Here is a 25,427-nt window from a genome sequence, read left to right as displayed (position 1 = left end):
GAGGAATTGTGTCCCTTCAATCAGGAGGTTTCTCCAAGTAGGTCTCCTCTGAGCAAAGATTTCCCAGGTGTTGACATTGATGTTGCATTTCTTGAGGTAAACCTTCTTGTTTTTTAAATTTAGAGTACCCAATTCATTTTTTCCAATTAAGCGGCAATTTAGCGTGACCAATCCACCTACCCTGCACATAAGCACTAGGAGCAGGAGTAGGCCATCTGGCCCTTCGAGCCTACTCCACCATTCAATGAGGTCATGGCTGATGTTTTGTGGACTCAGCTCCACTTTCCCGCCCGAACACCGTAACCCTTTATTTCTTTATTCTTCAAAATACTGTCTATCTTTATCTTGAAAACATTTAATGAAGGAGCCTCAAATGCTTCACTGGGCAAGGAATTCCATAGATTCACAACCCTTTGGGTGAAGAAGTTCCTCCTAAACTCAGTCCTAAATCTCCTTCCCCTTATTTTGAGGCTACGCCCCCTCATTCTGCTTTCACCCGCCAGTGGAAACAACCTGCCCGCATCTATCCTATAGATTCTCATAGAATTTACAGTGCAGAAGGAGGCCATTCGGCCAATCGAGTCTGCACCGGCTCTTGGAAAGAGCACCTTACCCAAGGTTAACACCTCCACCCTATCCCCATAACCCAGTAACCCCACCCAACACTAAGGGCAATTTTGGACACTAAGGGCAATTTATCATGGCCAATCCACTTAATCTGCACATCTTTGGACTGTGGGAGGAAACCAGAGCACCCGGAGGAAACCCACGCACACACGGGGAGGATGTGCAGACTCCGCACAGACAGTGACCCAAGCCGGAATCGAACCTGGGACCCTGGAGCTGTGAAGCAGTTGTGCTATCCACAATGCTACCCTCCTTCATAATATTATATGTTTCGATAAGATCCCCCCTCATCCTTCTAAATTCCAACGAGTACAGTCCCTGTCTATTCAACCTCTCCTCGTAATCCAGCCCGCTCAACTCTGGGATTAACCTAGTGAATCTCCTCTGCACACCCTCTAGCACCAGTACATCCTTTCTTAGGTAAGGAGACCAAAACTGAACACAATATTCCAGGTGTGGCCTCACTAACACCTTATACAGTTGCAGCAGAACCTCCCTAGTCTTAAACTCCATCCCTCTGGCAATGAAGGACCAAACTCCATTCGCCTACTTAATCACCTGTTGCACCTGTAAACCAACTTTTTGTGACTCATGCACTAGGACACCCAGGTCCTTCTGCACAGCAGCATGTTTTAATATTTTATAATTTAGATAATAATCCCTTCTGTTGTTATTCCTACCAAAATGGATAACCTCACATTTGTCAACATCTTATTCCATCTGCCAGACCCTAGCCCATTCACTTAACCTATCCAAATCCCTCTGCAGACTTCCAGTATCCTAAGCACTTTTTGCTTTACCATTCATCTTCGTGTCGTCTGCAAACTTGGGCACATTGCACTTGGTCCCAAACTCCAAATCATCTATGTAAATTGTGGGCCCAACACTTATCCCCGAGGGACACTAGCTACTGATTGCCAACCAGAGAAACGGCCATTAATCCACACTCTTTGATTTCTATTAATTAACCAATCCTCTATCCATGCTACTACTTTACCCATAACGCGATGCATATTTATCTTATGCAGCAACCTCTTGTGTGGCACCTTGTCAAAAGCTTTCTGGAAATCCAGATATACCACATCCATTGACTCTCCGTTATCTACCACACTGGTAATGTCCCCAAAAGATTCCACTAAATTAGTTAGGCACGACCTGCCCTTTATGAACCCATGCTGAGTCTGTCCAATGGGACAATTTCTATCCAGATGCCTCGCTATTTCTTCCTTGATGATAGATTCCAGCGTCTTCCCTATTACCGAAGTTAAACTCACTGGCCTATAATTTCCTGCTTTCTGCCTACCTCCTTCTTTGAACAGTCATGTCACGTTTGCTATTATCCAATCCGCCGGGATCACCCCAGAGTCTAGTGAATTTCAGTTGTAGGGGCAAAAATCACACAAACGCTGGGAGAATGTGCAAACTCCACACGGACAGTGACCCAGAGCCTGGATCGAACCTGGGACCTCAGCACCGTGAGGCCGCAGTGCTAACCCACTGCGCCATTCTGCTGCCCCTAGGCGTTTTTGAAGCACTTCCTTTGCCCTCCTCTTGTTTAGAGGTCTTCCTTGAGCTGGGCAAAAATTGTTTTAGTCATCTGACATCCTAAGCACGTGGCCAGGCCAGCAGAGTTGGTTTTGGATGATTATATACTTGATGCTGGTGCTCTTGGCTCAATCAAGGACACTGATGTTAGTATGCCTGTCCTCCCAGTTGATGCAGAGAGTCCGTCTCAGATAGTATTGATGGTACTTCTCCAGGGCCTTGAGGAGGTGGCATCTGTATATATCCCAAGTTTGACCGAATAGAAGAGTTGGGAGGGTCACAGCCTTGTACATGGACCTTGGTGTCAGCACGGATGTCACGGTCATCAAAGACTCTCGTGCTCAGGAATCCAAAGGAGACGCACGCGGATTCAATATGATGTTGGATCTTTGCATCAATGTCAGCCTTAGAGGAGAGGTGGCTCCCCAGGTATAGGAAATGTTTCACATTTGGCAGGGTTTCTCCATTGATCTTGATGGAGGAAGAGACTGGATCTTGCCCTGGGGCGGATTGGTAACAGATTTGAGTCTTCTTACCATTGAGGCTGAGACTGATTCTTTGGTATGTTCCATGAGGTTTTCAGACATGGCTTGGTAATTCTCTTCTGAGTGGAGGTGGTGATGTCATCCACATACTGAAGCTCCACAAGCGATCCATAAGGGCAGCACGGTAGCATTGTGGATAGCACAATTGCTTCACAGCTCCAGGGTCCCAGGTTTGATTCCCGGCTTGGATCATTGTCCGTGCGGAGTCTGCACGTTCTCCCCGTGTGTGCTTGGGTTTCCTCCGAGTGCTCCGGTTTCCTCCCACAGTCCAAAGATGTGCAGGTTAGGTGGATTGGCCATGCTAAATTGTCCTTAGTGTCCAAAATTGCCCTTAGTGTCGGGTGGGGTTACTGGGTTATGGAGATAGGATGGAGGTGTTGACCTTGGGTAGGGTGCTCTTTCCAAGAGCCGGTGCAGACTTGACGGGCCGAATGGCCTCCTTCTGCACTGTAAATTCTATGATAATCTATGGTGCCAGTGTTGCTTTCTTCTTGGATTTCAACCGGTTGAAGTTGAAATATTTTCCATCATCTGTATACAATGTCCACTCCACCAAGAAACCGGCTATTGATCAGATGAAGGATGCTGGGGATGAAGATAGAGAAAAGGTTGGGGGTGATGATACATCCCTGCTTGACTCCAGTCTTGACCTGGAAGGTTTCTGCCTTATTTCCGTCAGTGAGGCCTGTCGCTGATATCTTGTCATGGAGGATTCGGAGGATTCTAGATTAATTTCTCTGGACAGCCGGTGTTTGAAAGGATCTTCCATAGCACTTCCTGATTGACTGAATCAAAAGCCTTGGTCAGATTGATGAAGACCATGTAGAGAGATTGACATTACACCTGGCATTTCTCTTGAAGTTGTTGAGCAGTGAAAATCATGTCCACTGTTCCATGGTTTGGTCAGAAGCCACATTGACTTTCTGGAAGGATTTCTTCAGAGACTGGGAAAAAGCGGCTAGCGAGGATTTGGCAATGATCTTTCCAGCGATGGAGTGTAGGGAGATCCCTTGGTAGTTCCCAGGGTACAATTTGTCTCCTTTCTTGAAGATGGCTTGAATTTGAATCCTAGGTGCTGAGACATTACTTATTGTTGATACAAGCCATTAATGATGTCATCACATGAGGTCGGCAGGAATTTCTTCTCTGTCTCAGATTTTCAGCAACGGCTGATGGAGATGACAGGTGATCTCGTCTCCTCTAAATTTTATCTCCACTAGGATCCCGTCCATTCCTGTGGCTTTCCCATTCTTCACGTGTTTAATAACGGTCTCGACTTCGTCCGCGCTTGGTGGGAGCCCAAGATCATCTCTGATGGGAAGTTGGGGTATTTCCCCAAACACTTTCTCATCTATGGTTGCATCACGGTTTAGTAGATCTTTGAAGTGTTCTCTCCATCCAAGACCGATGTTTTCTATGTCTCTCAAGAGGGTTCCATCTTTACTCTGTACTGGTTTGAGGCCTAGGGAATTGGGTCCATATATTGCCTTGATGGCACTTAAGCAGCCCCGGGTGTTATGCTCGTCAACGAGGAGTTGCAGCTCCTTGACTTTCTCAGCCCACCATTGATTCACAATTCCCTATCTCTTCCATGCGCCTCTGCCTTGGCTAATTGATGAGCTCTGTTCTTTGCCTTGCTGTTTATGCCATTTTGCCAGGCTCAGAGATCTTTCCTCTTCTTGTTGATGAGGCCTTGGATGGTGTGGTCATTTTCATCAAACATTTCTTGGTGTTTCCTGATCTTGTAGCCGAAGGGGAGGATCCCGCTGTCGTGGTCCATGTAGGTACCAACGGCATGGAGAGAACGAGGAAAGAGGTCCTGCACGGAGAGTTTGAGGAGCTAGGCACTAAAGTAAACAGAAGAACCTCCAAGGTTAGAAACTCTGGATTATTACCTGAGCCATGTGGAAATTGGCATAGGGTACAGGAAATTAGAGAAATGAATACGTGCCGCAAAAGCAAGTGTGGGAGAAGTGGATTTTGGTTCTTGGGACACTGTACTGGGGAAAGTGGGGGCTGTACTATTGGGACAGTCTCCATCAGATCTGTGCTGGGAGCAGTGTTCTTGCAAATTGCAGAACTCGGAAAGTAGAGAAGGTTTTAAACTAAATAGGGTGGGGGGGGGGGGGGCACGGTTCTGTAGAGTGGATTTGTAGGCTTACAAAGCAAAAAGATATGACAGCATTATAAGGTGGATTTTTAGTTAATGATACCCAGAGTGTGACAGGAAGGGGCAGAGTGTACAAACAAAACAAAAACAAATAGGGTCAAAAAGGGAAAAAATGGGAACAAGGCAAAATTAGTGACTTTATTTAAATGCATTCAGCACAAAATTAATGTATTAACAGCACAAATTGAGGTTAATGGGTATGATCTTAAAGCCTTTACAGAAAAATTATTACAAGATCAAAATTAGAAACAAAATATTCAGGGATATGAAGACCCAGCAGGCTGAGTAAACGATGGTTTATTCAAGGTCAAAGGAAACGGTTTCTCCAGCGGCATATACTCACACTATAGGCCCGATCTAACCAAATGGGAACAGAGTCCCATAGCGAGAGTTTCCCAGTATGCGCAGATCCGAGAAACACCCCGCTATCTAACGCACATTCAGTTAGATACGGGGTCTCAGTGGAGAACACGCGGCCAAGGCTACACTCAGCCGAGGGCCGAGATTATCCCCTACCCGGCAGAGTGGGGGGGTCCCGGCGGGATGGAGTGTCGTGAGCCACTCCGGCATCAGGCCGCCCCAAAGGTGCGAAGGTCTCCGCACCATTAGGGGCCAAGCCCTAACATTGAGGGGCTAGGCCCACGCCGGAGTGGCTGGCACCCCGCCGGCCGGCGGCAACAGCCTTTGGCGGCACGGCAGCCAGGGCCGAAGAGACTTCGCCGGCCAGCAGAAGTCCGCGCATGCGTGGGCATGCGCAGGGGAGGGGGTCACTTCCGTCTCCGCCATGGTGAAGACTGTGGCGAAGACGGAAGGAAAAGAGTGCCCCCACAGCACAGGCCTGCCCACCGATTGGCGGGCCCCGATCGTGTGCCAGGCCACCGTGGGGGCACCCCCCGGGGCCAGATCGCCCCCCCCCCCCCCACCCCAGGACCCCGGAGCCTGCCCGCGCCGCCTGGTCCTGCCAGTAAGGTAGGTGGTTTGATCCACGCCGGCGGGAGAGGCATGACAGCGGCAGGACTTTGGCCCATCGCGGGCCGGAGAATCGCTGGGGGGAGGCCTGCCGACAAGCGCGGTGCGATTCCCTCCCCCGACGAATCTCTGGTGCCGGAGAATTCGGGACACAGCGGGGGCGGGATTGACGCCGGCCCCCGGTGATTCTCCGACCCGGCGGGGGGGGTCGGAGAATCCCCCCCTGATTTTTGCACTGAGGAACTCTGCTTGCCAGAGCACCTCAGTGCAGTGAGCTGTTGACATGACTGCAGAACCCCCCCCTCTCCACCCCCAAGCCCCAACTCACTGTAAGGGGGTCCCTGCCACCACCCCTCCCCCACACACACCCACGCAGTACAGCCTCCAGGTGGCACTGCCAGGGTTGCAGGTGGGCTGTGCCAGGGTGCCTGAGTGGCACCAGCAGTGCCACCCGGGCCACAGGGCATGCACCTGGGGGCCTACAAACCGTGAAGGTGGCGCCTTGGCCAATCCTAGGGATGAAGCCAGGCCGCTGAGGGAGGGTCTAGTGCTCCTGGCATGCTGGGCACTTTTTTTTACCATGCTCTAGATGTCACCATCAATTTCGAGCCACCAGACATAGCTCCTCGCTAGCAGGTTCAGCCTTGAATTCCCTGGGTGTTCACTATGCAGGGCCTGCAGGATCGACTCTTGGCTGGGTCGCGGGATGACCAGGCAAGCTCCCCACAGGAGGACCCCATCCTCCACACTGAGCTCCTGCTGCTTCATGATGTAGGGCTGCCGGGCTGCCTGGGGTCTTCTCTGTACGCCACCATGTAGAATGATGTGGCCAGGTTTCGCCAATGTGGGATTCCTCTGTTTCCATACGAATATGCGTGGCCATCACTGGCACAGAATTCATGAAGTTCAGTATCGCCGTGACCGTGAAGGGTCCTGACTTCCGCCTGAGAGGATGAAGCATCTCAGGGGGATGGAGCTTGAAGTGTCCAACCTGCTAATGTGATTTTAATCCATGCAAATGACTTGATGCGACCATCAATTCACTCGGAGACTCGAGTCGAACTAAACAATGGTTTTAATCAGCTTGCAACTTTGCCTGCCTGCGACCGGTACAATACTGAAGGCGGTCCCGCAAGTCAGCTGCTCTTATACTTCCTCTAAGGAGCGGAGCCATGGGCGGAGCCCGTACTTGCTCCACATCTCCCCCTGTGGGTGAAGCCACACAATGGCCCATAGATGGAGCCCACAAGGTTAATGGCATGGCATAATGCAACAGAGTATACTGGTGAATTACTAATGCTTATACATTCACCACATGACTGTTTGCATTTCTCACTGTAGGTGGTGGGAAGCGGATAGTTCAGCCCTGTATATCCAGTAGAAAGTGAACCACACGCGTGTGGACTGAACCGATAGCAACCTCATCGAGCCAGCACCAAACATTATCAGGTGGGTTAGCACACCATCTAGTGGACAAACTGGATTACAACACTTCTATTAAACAGCTCTGACTGCAGTGGGTTAATTTCCAAAACATTACTGTATTAGTTATAACAAGACTGCCTTACTGAGTATAACTTTCAGTTGTCCGGTTTGATTGAGACCAAATCTCTCTTAGGCAGTCCCTTGGGGTTGAGGATGACTTCGTTTCCACACTAAAAATGGGTTCTCAGGTGACTGAGAGCAGTTTTGACAGTATTAGTGGGTTTGCTTGGCACCGTGGATTGAAACTTTATCCTTTCATCTCCAGGACTGGTTAAAATCCTAATGAGACCAAAGTTTCCGCTCCCTCTTTGCTATGTGTTCAATGTGGAATGGGCTTAATCAGCTCCTATAAATGTGGGCTTGCAGCACAGACCCAAAGATGCTTTAACATTGACACCTTCAGCAGAACAAGATAGCTATTGTGGGAGAGACAATGGAAATGCAACATATTCGTGTTTCACTCTGTACCTGGTTTTGGAGTCCTGGCCACTATTTATAGGAAAGCTTTTTAAATTAATAATCTTTATTTTCACAAGTAAGGGTACATGAATACTGCAATTAAGTTACTGTGAAAAGCCCCTATTAAAAAATTTATGGCAAAAAATGAAATGAAATGAAAATGTTATGGATATTTGGAATACAGTATTTTAAAAATCAAGATTTGCAAGTCCATGAAAGACTTACATCAACAAATGGTTTACACACTATTGTAATATTGCTTAATAAAGAGCGACACATGTTTCACTTACACAGTTGGAATAATATTGACTACAGTTACATTCACCCTGTCAGGATTCTGTACTATTGTATGGCAGTGGAAACACGCAATATGATAGGTTATTACAAACTCCCCCCCCCCCACCCCTTTCACATAGCAACATTGAATGGATAGACCTAGTTCGTCCTTCCTGAGTTGTTAACTCTATCACAAGGTGATTGCCTAGTTGTAATAAAGGACTGAAGTTGTCTTTGTGGCTGTAAGTGAGGCAGCTCTCCATCACCAAAGGTTGGGCAATAAATGCCGGTCAGCAATAGCCACATCCCATGAACAAATTCAAAATCAAAAATTGGTATTATTTAGTATTTCCTTTGGCTGTTCTGTTGGCCGTGATGTGCTCCCTACCCCTGTCAGTGTCCTACCTCTCAAAGACACACAGTCCAATGACCCCCACTATGTTTCATATCCCTATTACTGCCCTGCAGCATAACCACCAACTCTGTGCCCTGACAGATCCCACAGCAGAGTGCCTTTCTGTCTCCAACATAAAGCGTTATTGCCCAGAGACCTGCTCCATGTTACAGTGTGAAATTTTTTCCGAAATTCTTTGGCCATGCATAAATCTACAGAAAGGATTCAAGAAATATTGTACTCACTTTCTTCCGTGGGACAGGCGGTTGTAGTCCCATCAACCTAGAAAATAAAGTCACACACTTTAGAGGAATGTTACAACATAAACTCCAAGCTGCCTATGAATTTGATTCCTATTGGGATGAACTTTAACTCCCAATGGGTTTAGGCAGGCAAAGGAGCAGGACGCGATCAAAGTGCACTTGCTGATCTAAGTTTGAGGGCCAAGCTATTTTACTTCTAGGCCTCATCTCAATGTTGCAGATTAGCTGGCTGTTTGAAATGGATGCAAGTGGCAGCTGCCCAGCAGATGGGAGAGGTGGTTTAGGGGGTCACAGGGAGGGGATTTCCGAAGGGAGGAAGGAGAGCAATGAGGATTTTGGGGGGGGAATTTAGAAGTCGACAACTTCCTCTGTGTGGTTCAGTAGCGCATTCCTGCTCCTACATCAACCAATGGTTTGTTAAAGTTGGTGGATGGGGTGTTGCATGGCATCAAACTCCTGGAGTGGTCCTGCAGCAGCATCCATCCAGGGAAGTGGTGTGCATTCCATCATACTATGGATCTGTGCCTCGATGATGGAGCAGAGCTCTAGGCGAGTAAGTAGGTTAGTAATTTGCCACAGAATATCCAGCCTCGAACCTGCTCCAGTCATCACAACATTTACATGGCCGGCCCAGTTGAGATGCTGATCATGTTGAACCCCCCTCCCTGGTAAGGATCCCATTGTTGGAGATGGTCATTCCCTGGCAATTGTGTGGTGCAAATGTTGCTTATTAACTACTAACTCAAGCTGGGATGTTGTCCCAGCCATTTTGCATGTGGTTATGAAACAATTGGCAAGTCATGTTGCAGCTGTAGAGAACCTGAGTTAGGCCACACTTGGAGTATAGTGTTCAATTTTGGTCGCCACACTACCAGAAGGATGTGGAGGCTTTAGAGAGGGAGCAGAAGAGATTTACCAGGATGTTGCCTGGTATGGAGGGCATTAGCTACGAGGAGCGGTTGAATAAACTCGGTTTGTTCTCACTGGAACAACGGAGGTTGAGGGGCGACCTGATAGAGGTCTACAAAATTATGAGGGGCAGAGACAGAGTGGATAGTCAGAGACTTTTCCCAGGGTAGAGGAGTCAATTACTAGGGGCCACAGGTTTAAGGTGCGAGGGGCAAGGTTTAGAGGAGATGCACGATCAAGTTTTTTACACAGAGGGTAGTGGGTGCCTGGAACACGCTGCTGGAGGAGGTGGTGGAAGCTGGGATGCTAGTGACATTTAAGGGGCATCTTGACAAATACATGGATAGGATGGGAATAGAGGGATACGGACCCAGGAAGTGTAGAAGATTTTAGTTTAGACGGGCAGCATGGTCGGCACCGGCTTGGAGGGCCGAAGGGCCTGTTCTTGTGCTATACTTTTCTTTGTTCTTTGTTTCTTTGTAATTCAATATCTGAGGAATTATTCATGGAGCTGAACACTGCAATTATCAGCGAATATATCCACTTCCAACCTTATGCTGGAGGGGAGATCATGGATGAAGCAGCAGAAATCGGCTGGATCGAAGACTCTGTCCTGAGGGACTCCTGCAGCAATGTCTTTACGTTGAGTTGACTGGTCTCCCATACTTGCAACGATCTTCCTATGAGCCATATAGATTTTAGTTTTACTCGGGTTACTTATGTATCTCAGTTAAATGTTGTCCTGGTATCTGGAGCAGTCACTTTCATCTCACCTCTCAAATTCAGCTATTATGTCCAACTTTGTACCATGGCTGCAATGACCTCCCCGGTTATGTTAACTAAATCATTCCTCTCAGTCAAAATGCTGACCATCTGATTTCAACCAATGCTGATTTCTCAAGATTGAAGTCAATTTCTCTGAGTCAGCATCCTGACATTCCTTTTAGTTAAATTCTCGTTCAGAACATACCTCCTTTATCAATTTGGATCTGATCACCGGCTGTGGTACAGCTTTCCCAAGACCTTGGACTAGCCAACTGAATACACTGAAGAGCAGAACAATAAAATAAGTTAAATAATTAGCAACGATTTGATCAGACATCAATCTTGAATAAAAATAGTTACGAATTGACCCTGACCTTGCTCCCATAGATCTCCCATTTTTTACCTCAGAGTCAATAGATGTGTTAATTGTGAATTCTTTCAGGTTCTACATTTATCCCCCATTTCTATGCCACTCAAAGGGCCCATTACAATAGGCTTGCAGCTTTCTAGTAATTTGTCCAAATGCAACTGCTTCCACGGTGAGCTGGGTAGTGAGAAACTAAATTCCCTCAGGAATGCCGTGGAAGTCCTTCGGTCCAGCATTCTACAAGTAGCATTGAGTCAGATACAGTAGGTTTCTGCTGTTACTGTAAGTCCCACTGGAAGCCCTACCTCACAAGACCAATGACACCCACATGGTAAACCTGGGGACTTCACTGGGATTTACAGGCCCAGAGATATTGGGAATAACAATGGTGGTTGGTGCATCAACATTGTTGAGGCGTCTAGACACCTCCCAACCCCTCTCCCAACAGCTCCCCATTCCCCACCCTCAAACTCCCTCGCCCTCGCTCTCCCCCCGACACACTCCGCTCTCCCCCCCCCACACACCCTCCGCTCTCCCCCCCACACACCCTGGGCTCTTCCCCCTAACAGTCCCCCCTTTCCCCCGCTCTACTTCCCCCTCACACACACCCTCCTTTCTTCACACTCCCCCTTCCGCTCCCCCTTCACACTCTCCCTCCCCTTCTCCCTTCACATTCTCCCTCCCCCTCTCCCTCCACACTCTCCCTCCCCTTCACACTCTCCCTCCCGCTCCCCTTCACACTCTCCCTCCCTTCACACTCTCCCTCCCCCTCTCCCTTCACATTCTCCCTCCCCCTCTCCCTTCACACTCTCCCTCCCCTTCACACTCTCCCTCCCGCTCCCCCTTCACACTCTCCCTCCCCCTCTCCCTTCACATTCTCCCTCCCCCTCTCCCTCCACACTCTCCCTCCCCTTCACACTCTCCCTCCCCCTCTCCCTTCACACTCTCCCTCCCGCTCCCCCCTTCACATTCTCCCTCCCCCTCTCCCTTCACACTCTCCCTCCCTTCACACTCTCCCTCCTGCTCCCCCTTCACATTCCACCTCCCCCTCTCCCTTCACACTCTCCCTCCCCTTCACACTCTCCCTCCCCCTCTCCCTTCACACTCTCCCTCCCGCTCCCCTTCACATTCCACCTCCCCCTCTCCCTCCACACTCTCCCTCCCCTTCACACTCTCCCTCCCCCTCTCCCTTCAGACTCTCCCTCCCGCTCCACCTTCACACTCTCCCTCCCCCTCCCCTTCAGACTCTCCCTCCCCCTCTCCTTTCACACTCTCCCTCCCCCTCCCCTTCACACTCACCCTCCCCCTCCCCTTCACACTCTCCCTCCCCCTTCCCTTCACATTCTCCCTCCCCCTCTCCCTTCACACTCTCCCTCCCCTTCACACTCACCCTCCCCTTCACATTCTCCCTCCCCCTCTCCCTTCACACTCTCCCTCCCCTTCACATTCTCCCTCCCCCTCTCCCTTCACACTCTCCCTCCCCTTCACACTCACCCTCCCCTTCACATTCTCCCTCCCCCTCTCCCTTCACACTCTCCCTCCCCTTCACACTCCCCCTCCCCTTCACACTCACCCTCCCCTTCACATTCACCCTCCCCCTCTCCCTTCACACTCTCCCTCCCCTTCACACTCTCCCTCCCCCTCTCACTTCACACTCTCCCTCCCCTTCACACTCTCCCTCCCCTTCACACTCTCCCTCCCCCTCTCCCTTCACACTCTCCCTCCCCTTCACACTCCCCCTCCCCCTCCCCTTCACATTCCCCCTCCCCCTCTCCCTTCACACTCCCCCTCCCCTTCACACTCTCCCTCCCCCGCATCACTCCCACCCCCCTTCACACTCTCCCCCCCGCATCACTCCCACCCCCTTCACACTGTCCCCCCCGCATCACTCCCACCCCCTTCACACTCTCCCCCCCGCATCACTTCCACTCCCCTTCACACTCTCCCTCCCCCGCATCACTCCCACCCCCCTTCACACTCTCCCTCCCCTGCATCACTCCCACCCCCCTTCACACTCTCCCTCCCCCGCATCACTCCCACCCCCCCTTCACACTTTCCCTTCCCCCCCGCATCACTCCCACCCCCCTTCACACTCTCCCCCCCGCATCACTCCCACCCCCTTCACACTCTCCCTCCCCCCGCATCACTCACACCCCTTCACACTTTCGTGCCCCCCCGTATCACTCCCACCCCCTTCACACTCTCCCTCCCCCCCCGCATCACTCCCACCCCCCTTCACACTCTCCCTTCCCCCCGTATCACTTCCACCCCCCTTCACACTCTTCCTCCCCCGCATCACTCCCAGCCCCTCTTCACACTCCCCCTCCCCTTCACACTCTCCCTCCCCTTCACACTCTCCCTCCCCTTCACACTCCCCTCCCCCTCCCCTTCACACTCCCCCTCCCCCTTCACACTCTCCCTCCCCTTCACACTCTCCCTCCCCCTTCACACTCTCCCTCCCCCTTCACACTCCCCCTCCCCACTCTCCCTCCCCTTCACACTCTCCCTCCCCTTCACACTCTCCCTCCCCCTTCACACTCTCCCTCCCCCTTCACACTCTTCCTCCCCTTCACACTCTCCCTCCCCCTCCCCTTCACACTCTCCCTCCCCTTCACACTCTCCCTCCCCTTCACACTCTCCCTCCCCTTCACACTCCCCCTCCCCTCAAACTCCCCCTCCCCTTCACATTCTCGCTCCCCTTCACACTCTCCCTCCCCCTTCACACTCTCCCTCCCCCTCACACTCTCCCTCCCCTTCACACTCTCCCTCCCCTTCACACTCTCCCTCCCCTTCACACTCTCCCTCCCCTTCACACTCTCCCTCCCCTTCACACTCTCCCTCCCCTCCAGACTCTCCCTCCCCTTCACACTCTCCCTCCCCTTCACACTCTCCCTCCCCCTCTCCCTTCACATTCTCCCTCCCCCTCTCCCTTCACACTCTCCCTCCCCTTCACACTCTCCCTCCCGCTCCCCCTTCACACTCTCCCTCCCCCTCTCCCTTCACATTCTCCCTCCCCCTCTCCCTCCACACTCTCCCTCCCCTTCACACTCTCCCTCCCCCTCTCCCTTCACACTCTCCCTCCCGCTCCCCCTTCACATTCTCCCTCCCCCTCTCCCTTCACACTCTCCCTCCCTTCACACTCTCCCTCCTGCTCCCCCTTCACATTCCACCTCCCCCCTCTCCCTTCACACTCTCCCCGCCCCTTCACACTCTCCCTCCCCCTCTCCCTTCACACTCTCCCTCCCGCTCTCCCCTTCACATTCCACCTCCCCCTCTCCCTCCACACCTCCCTCCCCTTCACACTCTCCCTCCCCTCTCCCTTCAGACTCTCCCTCCCGCTCCCTTCACCCTCTCCCTCCCCCTCCCCTTCAGACTCTCCCTCCCCCTCTCCTTTCACACTCTCCCTCCCCCTCCCCTTACACTCACACCTCCCCCCCCCTTCACACTCTCCCTCCCCCTTCCCTCACATTCCCCTCCCCCTTCCTCCACTCTCCCTCCCTCCCTTCACACTCACCCTCCCCTTCACATTCTCCCTCCCCCTCTCCCTTCACACTCTCCCTCCCCTTCACATTCTCCCTCCCCCGCTCCCTTCACACTCTCCCTCCCCCTTCACACTCACCCTCCCCTCACATTCTCCCTCCCCCTCTCCCTTCACACTCTCCCTCCCCTTCACACTCCCCCTCCCCTTCACACTCACCCTCCCCTTCACATTCACCCTCCCCCTCTCCCTTCACACTCTCCCTCCCCTTCACACTCTCCCTCCCCCTCTCCCTTCACACTCTCCCTCCCCTTCACACTCTCCCTCCCCTTCACACTCTCCCTCCCCCTCTCCCTTCACACTCTCCCTCCCCCTTCACACTCCCCCCTCCCCCTCCCCTTCACATTCCCCTCCCCCTCTCCCTTCACACTCCCCCTCCCCTTCACACTCTCCCTCCCCCGCATCACTCCCACCCCCCCTTCACACTCTCCCCCCCGCATCACTCCCACCCCCTTCACACTGTCCCCCCCCGCATCACTCCCACCCCCTTCACACTCTCCCCCCCCGCATCACTTCCACCCCCCTTCACACTCTCCCTCCCCCGCATCACTCCCACCCCCCTTCACACTCTCCCTCCCCTGCATCACTCCCACCCCCCTTCACACTCTCCCTCCCCCGCATCACTCCCACCCCCCTTCACACTCCACCTCCCCCCCGCATCACTCCCACCCCCCTTCACACTCTCCCCCCCGCATCACTCCCCCCCTTCACACTCTCCCCCCCCCGCATCACTCACACCCCTTCACACTTTCGTGCCCCCCCCGTATCACTCCCACCCCCTTCACACTCTCCCTCCCCCCCGCATCACTCCCACCCCCCTTCACACTCTCCCTTCCCCTGCATCACTCCCACCCCCTTCACACTCTTCCTCCCCCGCATCACTCCCACCCCTCTTCACACTCCCCCCTCCTTCACACTCTCCCTCCCCTTCACACTCTCCCTCCCCTCACACTCCCTCCCCCTCCCCTTCACACTCCCCCTCCCCCTTCACACTCTCCCTCCCCTTCACACTCTCCCTCCCCCTTCACACTCTCCCTCCCCCTTCACACTCCCCTCCCCCCCTCCCTCCCCTTCACACTCTCCCTCCCCTTCACACTCTCCCTCCCCTTCACACTCTCCCTCCCCCTTCACACTCTCCCTCCCCTTCACACTCTCCCTCCCCTCCCCTTCACACTCTCCCTCCCCTTCACACTCTCCCTCCCCTTCACACTCTCCCTCCCCTTCACACTCCCCCTCCCCTCAAACTCTCCCCTCCCCTTCACATTCTCGCTCCCCTTCACACTCTCCCTCCCCCTTCACACTCTCCCTCCCCCTCACACTCTCCCTCCCCTTCACACTCTCCCTCCCCTTCACACTCTCCCTCCCCTTCACACTCTCCCTCCCCTTCACACTCTCCCTCCCCTTCACACTCTCCCTCCCCTCCAGACTCTCCCTCCCCTTCACACTCTCCCTCCCCCTTCACACTCTCCCTCCCCTTCGCACTCTCCCTCCCCTTCACACTCTCCCTCCCCCTTCACACACTCCCTCCCCTTCACACTCTCCCTCCCCTTCACACTCTCCCTCCCCTTCACACTTCCCCTCTCCTTCACACTCCCCCTCCCCTTCACACTCTCCCTCCCCCCCTTCACACTCTCCCTCCCCCTTCACACTCTCCCTCCCCTTCACACTCCCCTCCCCCTCCCCCTTCACACTCTCCCTCCCCTTCACACTCTCCCTCCCCCTTCATACTCCCCCCTCCCCTTCACACTCTCCCTCCCCTTCACATTCTCCCTCCCCCTTCACACTCTCCCCCCTTCACACTCCGCCTCCCCTCACACTCCCCCTCCCCTTCACATTCTCCCTCCCCTTCACACTCTCCCTCCCCCTTCACACTCTCCCTCCCCTTCACACTCTCCCTCCCCTTCACACTCTCCCTCCCCCTTCACATTCTCCCTCCCCCCTTCACACTCTCCCTCCCCCTTCACACTCTCCCTCCCCCTTCACACTCTCCCTCCCCTCTCCCCTTCCCCCTTCCACCCTCTCCCTCCCTTCACACTCCCTCCCTCACACTCTCCCTTCCCCCACTCTCCTCCCCCTTCACACTCTCCCTCCCCTTCACACTCTCCCTCCCCCTTCACACTCTCCCTCCCCCTTCACACTCTCCCTCCCCCTTCACACTCTCCCTCCCCTTCACCCTCTCCCTCCCCCTTCACACTCTCCCTCCCCTTCACACTCTCCCCTCCCCTTCACACTCTCCCTCCCCTTCACACTTTCCCTCCCCTTCACACTCTCCCTCCCCTTCACACTCTCCCTCCCCTCTCCCCTTCCCCCCTTCACACTCTCCCTCCCCATATTGGACACAATAGGCTGAAAGGCCTCCTTCCGCTCTGCAGGGTTTCAATGACTCGAACAATCGCATACACTAATGAGCTTTAAAAATAAGCAAAGCGCATCTGTTTTTCTCTGCACATTGAGCACTGTTACCTTTTATCCTCTTTACTGCTGCAAAGCAATGGGAAAATAGTGATTAGATATTTGCTAATATTTGCAAAGAAGCAAATATATCACAATGGTTTTGAATAGGTGGTGTCAGGGGTAAGGGTGGTGGGAGGTGGTCAATGGCGAGGGGGTAAGGGGCACCTTAGATTTAAATGAATAGTAAATGGCTTAAAATTTGTGTTAATCTTGCCCACTAAGCCATGGGTAATTCAGCCCTCAGCTCACTGGGTGAGGACAATTTGAATGATTATTTTCTTCGAAAGTACCCAAGCCTGTGACCTCTCCCACCGAGAGGGTCAATGGACTGGTGCATGGGAACATGACCATCTCTAAGCCACAAACCATCCTGACTTGGGAACGCACCCCGTTCCTTCAGTGTTGTTTGTTCAAAATCCTGGAACTCCCTGAATTGTTGCTCTCCAGCATCTTCTCAAAGGCCATCAGGAATGGAAACTGAAATGCTGACTTTGCTGGCAACACCCACATCAGTAATGAATAGAAATACATTTGAATAATTATTCATCCAGTTGCAAGCTCAGACTGGTTTGGGGAAGACACAAATGGTGGGAGAGGTAAATTATATGTCGGCTGAATCTGAATGACTGTGACAATGGGGAGGAATCATTATGAGGAAGCTAAAGTTCTGCAACCTCTTGAATAAACTTTACGATGCATTTCAATTCCCTGGCAGCCTTGCGAAGGCTGCAGAAAAGTCACAGGCAATAACGAAAACAACATGAAACCTAGGGGCAGACAAATAGAGTAGCCAAACAACCTGTTTGTTGATCAATGAAATCTCGGTGATGCAGCATCACTGCTTGTGAGCAGGGTCAGCCTCTGTGTCACTCTATTGTTTAGTGCTACAGCACATCTGCAATCAGCTGTCAACTACATTTACCTTTACCGTGCGTTGACCTCCCACCTGAAGGTCCACCCCTCCTGACATTTGTCAGGTGGCACAGTGGTTAGCACTGCTGTCTCACAGCACCAGGGACCCGGGTTCGATTCCGACCTCGGGTGACTGTCTGTGCGGAGTTTACATGTTCTCGCCGTGTCTCTGTGGGTTTCCTCCGGGTGCTCCATTTTCCTCTCACAGTCCAAAATGTGCAGATTAGGGTGATTGGCCGTGCTAAATTGCCCCTTAGTGTCCAAGGATGTGCAGGGCAAGGGTGGAGTGGACATGGCTCGTGTGCCCATTTGAAGGGTCGGTGCAGACTTGATGGGCCAAATGGCCTCCTTCTGCACTGTAGGGATTCTAAGATTCTATGATGCTTCTTTTAAGTCATTCAAGGAATGTGTGCTTCGTTAGGCCAACATTTATTGCACATCCTTAATTCTCCATCAGATGGTGGTGGTGAGCTGCTTCTTGAACCGCTGCAGTCCCTGTGCACCCACAGTGGTGTGAGGGAGGGAGTTCCAGGATTTTAACCCAGCGACAGTGAAGGGACGGCGATGTATTTCCAAAGCAGAATGGTGAGTGACTTGGAGGGGAACATCCAGGTGGTGGTGTTCCCAGATATCTGCCTCCCCAGGTCAGCATCCCCGAATCTTGGGGCTGGTCTCTTGGCCGCCATTATTGCGAGCTGGCTGGGGTTGGCCGCGCAAGTGCAGTTTAAGTGCTGCTCGACCTTATTAGCGGGGGCCTGGCGAGCACGGCCAGTGAGGCGTTATTTGCGGCGAGAAGCCCGTGAGGCCTCATTAAGTGGACCAATTAACATTGAATTGCGTTGCCGGTTTCACTGGGCTAAGCATCGGGAAACTCGTGGCAATTCATGCTCGCTACAACACTTGGAAATTTTTCTGGAGAATCGCGCCCGTTGCGTCCTTAAAGAAGGTGTTAGAGCAGAGGTGGATTAACAATGAAACACACCGTGCCTCAGCCCACCAGCAACGGAGGCAGACTGCATCCAGGGAAATATTGAGGGCGTGGACAGGGAAGGAGGAGGTAGTGTCGGAGCCGGGGAAGATTAACTAGGCATTCAGGAAGTATTATGGGAAGTTATATAGGGCCAAGCCGGGTGGTGAGGAAGAGGATATGGGGCGCTTTTTGGATGAGCTGGAATTCCCTAGGCTGGATGAGGAGAGGAGGCAGGCACTGGAGGAACCGTCGGGTGCCAGAGTGTGGTGAATAGGGGCTTTTCACAGTAACTTCATTGCAATGTTAATGTAAGCCTATTATTATAGAGCTGAGAAAGGTGATGGAAAGCATAAGAGGGATGAAGTCGGGGAAGGCACAAGGGTTGAACGGTTACCCGGCGGAGTTCTATAAGATGTTTGCGACGGAGTTGGCACCACATCTATCAGGGATGTTTAGTGAGGCGCTGGAGAAGGGGGAGCTGCCGGAGACACTGACCCAGGCGTTGATCACAGTAACCCGGAAGAAGGGGAAGGACCCGTTGAAGAGTGGGCCATACAGGCCCATATCACTGTTGAACACAGCTGTGAAAGTGTTGGCTAAGTTGGTGGCGGGGAGAATGGAAGGATGCGTTCCGGGGGTGGTTGCAGAGGACCAAACAGGTTTTGTGAAGGGTAGGCAGCTTTCCAGTAACATTAGGCGGTTATTAAAGGTAATCATGACCCCGTCGAAGAGATGGGTGCGGAGGTGGTGGTCTGAAAGGACGCAGAGAAGGCTTTCGACCGGTTGAAGTGGCAGTACCTATTTGAGATTTTGGGAATGTTTGGGTTTGAGCCAAAGTTTGTGAGGTGGATGTGTCTGCTGTGGGTGGCTCCAGTGACGAGTTTACGGACAAACGAGATGAGTTCACTGAGCTTTGAGTCGCATAGGGGAATGAGGCAGGAGTGTCCGCTGTGCCGCTGCTATTTGCAATGGGGATAGAGCCCTTGGGGAAGGCCCTGAGAGGGTCACTAGAGTGACAGGGGAATGTGAGGGGGGGGCAGTGAACACCGGGTGTTGCTGTACGCAGACGACCTGCTGCTGTTTGTATCTGACCCACTGGAGAGCATGGGGAGAATTATGGACATTTTAGAAAGGTTCGGGGCTTTCTCAGGGTACAAGCTGACTGTTGGAAAGAATTAGATGTTTCCGATGAGTGCGGTGGGTCGGGGAGCCAATCTTCGGGTGCTGTCATTTAGAGTAGCCAGGGACAGGTTTAGGTATTTGGGTATTCAGGTGATGGGGGAGTGAGTGATGATGCTCAAGTGGAACCTGACAATGTTGGTGGAGGAGGTTAAGGAGGACGTTAGGAGATGAGATACGTTACACCTGACATTGGCAGGGAGAGTCCAGGTGGTAAAAATGAACATTCTGCCAAGGTTCCTGTTTGTATTCCAGACCCTCCCACCCACTCCCCCAGGACGAGAAAAACATGTACAAACTGTGAACTGTGAGGTGTGGAGAATGTTTTCTGATTTATTTGTGCTTTCGTACCTTTGAAGACGTTTGAAACAAAATATATTTTTAAAATAATTCTGACAAGGAGTAGGCTTGGATTTCAATTCAGCAATTATTCATACCGGCATGTCTAATTAAAAAGCAGTGATCGATGTGTGTCGTTTGTGGCTTCCACCTTTGCGTTCTGTGGGGTAAGGGTGGGTGGGATCGGGAGGGGCCTGAGTTTGGGGGGTGCAGAAATGAAGATGAGTGCGGGGCCCCAAGAACTGTAAACACATCTCCGAGTTACAGTCAAAAATCCACCATGTCTGAAAGGGAAAATACCTGATCATTGAACAGGTGAAAGTTCCCCTATCAGTCGCTGAGTTAGAACTATCACTCTAATCTAGTGACAAGGGGAGAGCTCTATAAACCTCCACGCACCTGCTTACTACCCAAAATTCATACCTGGTCATGGCGATTGGCTTCTCTTCTTTCACTTTCACAGGATCTGGGGCAGGATCAGCTGGAACAACTGAGGAAATCACCACACAAAATATCATTATGCAGATACTGGAGACTGGCCTAGTACCTTACTACAATGTGAATCTGAAATCTAGACCAATCCTCTCATAGTTCTGCAATCTGTATAGTGCTATGAGCAATCTTGTAACTTGCATAGCATTACAAAGTATTTACAGCACACAAACAGACCATTCAGCCCAACAGTCCATGCTTACATTTATGCTCCTCATGCACCTCTCCCCACTCTCTTCATCTAAGCTCATCAACATTTACCCAGACACAGTCCTGTGACTTGACCTGGACTGCAAATATGGTTGAGGACATGGGGATATTATAAATACGATGGTATCAGAAATGATTACAACAAACAGATACAGATAGTATCTAATATTGTAGAAGGTGGGGTTGCAGCTTATTTCTGGTGGGTTCACCAATGATTCACATATTTTAATAAAATATATGTATTCATTAATCCATGTAATACCATCTTGTTCTATCAGATAGCACCTCGGCCTCCAAGCCAGAAGCTCTAGGTTCAAGTCCCACTCCAGGACCTTGGGCCATGAAAGGAGCATCGCGTGTGGCCAAATAAGTTGACAATCAACCTGCTCGTCCTTCCAACATGTCTAAGGCAGGCAGTATGAGTGGAAGGAATTCCTGGCCAACCTTGCTTAATGCAAAGTGGCGCCCCTCAAGCTTTAAGAGAGAAAGATGCCCCTGGCTCCTCTTAGACTATGGCTAATTACAGATGGACTATAATACCTTCTATAATAGTGACTTTGGACACTTCCACTTTAACCTCAGTCACATTCTGTTCTGGCTTCTTCTCTTCCACTGGGACCTTGAAAGGAGATGTGACAGAAAGTTTTTAGGGCTTCAAAAAGCTGAATGGGAACAACATGATTGGATCAAATGGTAAGAATAAGAATTACTTCTCTGGTTCTCTGTCACTGCAGAAAGAATGCGGAGGAGTTCCTTTCACAAATATGGAGTCTGTTATTATCCAATTATAGTTATTATAGTAAATTAGTAGCCAATTCCAATGTAATTCAAACACTAGCTTCAATGCTGGGAACTGATTTAGTGGCATTGAGTATCAATTTCATTACCTGAGCTGACCACAAACTCACTGAAACAGATCAAAACGTGTGAACTCAACTGGTAGATAACAGAAACAATTGGCGCGGTTCAGCGACCCCATTGTGCCTGGCCTGGATTTGGGGGCAACGGGTGAATTATGCAAGAGCCCCAAATTGGGCTCCGCTCCAGGAGCTGGGCCGATTGGAGTCACCTGACTCGGTCCGCCCGGTGCGGTCTCACTGGGCGAGATCCAGAACTGGATATTTGAATGAACCTAATGGGTCACTTAAATACCTGGACATCAGATTAATCTGACGCCCAGGGCTCAACTGCCGCGCTGCAAGGCCTCACCAGGGCTCCGTTTAGTACTGGTCCACACAAATGTGTGGGCCATGGCAATTTGACAAGTTTCCCTCTGGCATCTGGCTTGATCAGCAAACGACATCTGCTGTGGCCATAATAACGGGGAATAGGTTGGCAGAGAGGAAATGAAAGGCCAGAGAGAGTGGGTGGAAGGCATGAGTGGCATGTTGGGACGTGGACAGTGTGTTGGGGTGAGGGGGTGTTTGGGGTGAGGGTTTGGGAGCTGACTTATTGTTTTACTGCTTTTTTGTTCACAACCGGGACAAAGTCCCAGAGCACTGAAGCAGGTCTTTTAAGCAGCCAGCCTTGGCAACCGATAGCCTTTGTGGCTGCCTTTGAACTCTTTTCAGGGTCAGCAGGCTGGAACACTGCCCCTGCTCCCCCCCCCCCCCCCCCCCCCAACAAAAATCCAACCGCCTCCCAAGTTGGGTTTGTAGAGTCAGCAATTATCCTGACTAATTCGGTCCTAAAAGTCAGAATTACGTTCAGTCTCAGGCAAGCTCCAAGTGGCATCAGATCCTCCACACAAAGTGATCCACATCATATTGCCAAGCTTTGCGAATGCAAGGATGGCTGATGATGGATATGGTCATACTTCATGATGGATATGGTCATGGCTTCAGTATGGGATGCTCATCTGAGACCGGTTTTAAGGTGATTTGGAAGGATGGGGTAATATCTTGTCCAGCTCTAAATGTCACCAAAATGAAATAAAATGACATAGGCCAGGTGTAGATAAAATGGGATTCTCCGGCCTCCTAGCCCTGTGTTTCCCGGCAGTGGGAGGCGATGCGCCATTCACTGATGGCGGAATTCTCTGTTCCCGCCGCTGTCAATGGGATTTCCCATTGAAGCTACCGGTAAACCCACGGGCGGGGGCGCACTGCCGGCAGCACCAAAGAATCTCTCCGCCAGCGAAGGGATGGGGAATTCCAGCCACTGTAGCTTTTATCCTTGTCCCTGCTTCTTCAGCAGAAGCATCTGACACAGCCCAAACACACATCTAAAATATTGGATCCTTCATGAAGTACAAAAAAAAAGTTGTCAAATAATTATTCATTCAACAAGTTTGAAAACATTGAAGTAATATTAGTCAGGAGCCATCAGAACGCACCTTGTTTTCTGGGAGAGCTGATTTTACTTCCACTTCCGTAGTGCCAGGCACAGAACTCATTACAGGCTGAGGGACCACCTTCACCAGGCTTTGTTTCAACCAACCAAGCACACTGCAAATCATGTGGTAAAATTGAGACAAAATAGGAAAACTGATTTAGTTCCTAAATTTTATTTTGTATACCAATGGGTTTTTAGAATGGGATAAAAGGACTTCCGGTGACGGAGGGCGGGAGGCAGCCGCACACTGGATGGCTCCCGCTCCGGAATAGAATTTTTGGGGTTTTAACGCCGGATCCCAGGGGCAACGGAGGTTGAAAAAGCTGTAAGAAGGCACAGTGAGGAGAGATGCCCAAGTTTGGGAAAAAAACGGCCGTGAAAAAGGGGGTTAACGAAAGTCCGTCGGTGAGTGGAAAAGTCAGCGTAGGAACTGCAAGGAAAGCGGAGGCTGGGGCACCAGGGGAGGCCGCATTGCTCTCGGCAGAAGAAATGACCAAGGTGATGGCCGTGGGACTTGATAAACAGTTCACAAAGCACGTGGAAGCGATGAAGAAGGAGATGGGGGCGGTATTGAAAGTGCTGGTGGAGGAGGCGATTGCCCCGGTGAGGGCGGCGGTATCGAGCGCAGTGACGGAGGTGCGGGAGCAAGGCGAGGCGCTGAAGGAAGTGGCAGAGGCATTATCGCAGCACAGTGATCAACTCACCTCGATGGGGAAGGAGCTACGGAGGGTGATAGAGACCAACAAGGGTCTGCGAGCCAAAATGGAAGACCTGGAAAACTGATCCAGGCGGAAGAATCTGAGGATCGGGATCTGCCCGAAGGGGTGGAGGGCCCGAGGCCGACGGAGTATTTTGCCATGATGTTGTCGAAGCTATTGGGGGAGGGGGACGATCCCTCTCGATATGAACTGGATCGGGCTCATCGGTTGTGGAGGCCTATACCAAAGGCCAAGCCGCCAAGAGTAGTAACTTGAGAAGGCAGAAGGGCTGTGGCCGAATTGAGAAATGAGACTGAGAGCGGGTCTTGTACCGATGTAACCTCATGTAACTTTATTTTCTCACTGCGTGTTGGTGTATGTACTAAATGAGCCGACTCTGTATATTTGGACAAGGGAAGAGTGAGGACTTTCACTTGCAATGATGGTTCTTTGGGGCCTGGATGTGTATGCTGGGGTTGTGTGCTAAAGGGGATTTCTTGGTTTTCCTGGGACCGGGCAAGGAGGAAGGAGACCCAGGCGGTGGTCTCCACGCCTGCCGGCTTAAGCTGGCCAGTGAACGGGAGTGAGGTGGGGGGGGGGAGTGGCTGCGGCCATCGGAGCCTGGTAGAACAGGTTTCGGTGACTCTAGCCAGGGTGAAAAGTTGGGGGAAGGAATCGAGGTTGGGGGAGGAGTTTACAAGAGGAAGTAGAGGGGAGGAGTCTGGGAGGACGGGCGGGGGGGTGTCTACAATTCATGGGTGCCACGGTACTCTTCCGGGGATTGGATGGTGTTGAATATTAGGGGGGGGACTATATATGTCAATGGTGAGCATAGGCGATTCCTGATTCCTTTTTCTTTTCCTTTTTTTTTCCTCCTTGGGAGGTTTTGTTTTATTTGATGCTTATATTGTCAGGTGGGCCGTTGTTTGGGGGTTGATGGGAGGATGGGATCGTTGTTGTTGATAAGGGGATTGACACTGTATTTGTTACTGTTTACTGTTTGTTGGTAAATTTTGAAGAAAATGTGAAAATGGAGAATAAGAATATTTTTTAAAAAAAGAATGGGATAAAAGATAAATTGCATTCCACAGGCAAAACCCAAGTTCAGTTGCATATAATTCGGACTTCAAACCCTGCATCACATTTCCACTTTTTTCCAGTATCCCACTTCTTTCCCTAATTCAGCCCCACTGCTGAAATCTTCATTCATACTTACCGCATCTCCAGCTTCAACATCTCCCAACATTCTCCTTGCTGGCCTTCTGGAATACAACTACTTAAATACCAGGTCATCCAAAAACCGGCTGTCCCTTTCTATTGGCACTCGGTTTCATTCACCCGTCCTCAACAACTTCCACTGATGCCCCATCCTCCAACACTTCAATTTCAAAATGATTTTCCTCATCTCGAAAACTCTTGATGGGTTTGTTCCATTCTATGCTCCTCGGTGTTTCTGTGCTCTATTTCATCATTGGGGTCAGAGGTGTCAGCCATGTGTTCCCATGGAACTCCTTCCTGAAACTCCAC

The 25,427-nt window shown here is 51.4% G+C and overlaps 1 protein-coding gene across 14 annotated transcripts in view; it reads right to left on the bottom strand.

Moving 5' to 3' along the window:
* The window catches only part of LOC119971451 (cyclic nucleotide-gated cation channel beta-3-like), a 284,057-nt gene that overhangs the window by 211,840 nt on the left and 46,790 nt on the right, over positions 1-25,427 (bottom strand). For all 14 annotated transcript variants that reach the window (XM_038806991.1, XM_038806994.1, XM_038806996.1 and 11 more), the window contains exons 11-16: positions 23,204-23,315; positions 21,409-21,487; positions 20,590-20,656; positions 16,776-16,793; positions 10,613-10,688; positions 8,716-8,752 (exon numbers count right to left, since the gene is read on the bottom strand). In XM_038806991.1, coding sequence (XP_038662919.1) covers positions 8,716-8,752; positions 10,613-10,688; positions 16,776-16,793; positions 20,590-20,656; positions 21,409-21,487; positions 23,204-23,315 — 389 coding nt within the window. The remainder of the gene's footprint in view (positions 1-8,715; positions 8,753-10,612; positions 10,689-16,775; positions 16,794-20,589; positions 20,657-21,408; positions 21,488-23,203; positions 23,316-25,427) is intronic.

Source organism: Scyliorhinus canicula, chromosome 9 (assembly GCF_902713615.1).
Source record: "Scyliorhinus canicula chromosome 9, sScyCan1.1, whole genome shotgun sequence".
In the NCBI taxonomy this organism is placed as follows: Eukaryota; Metazoa; Chordata; class Chondrichthyes; order Carcharhiniformes; family Scyliorhinidae; genus Scyliorhinus; species Scyliorhinus canicula.
The sequence above is the reverse complement of the archived record's forward strand: the minus strand, read 5'-3'. Positions and strand labels throughout refer to the sequence as shown.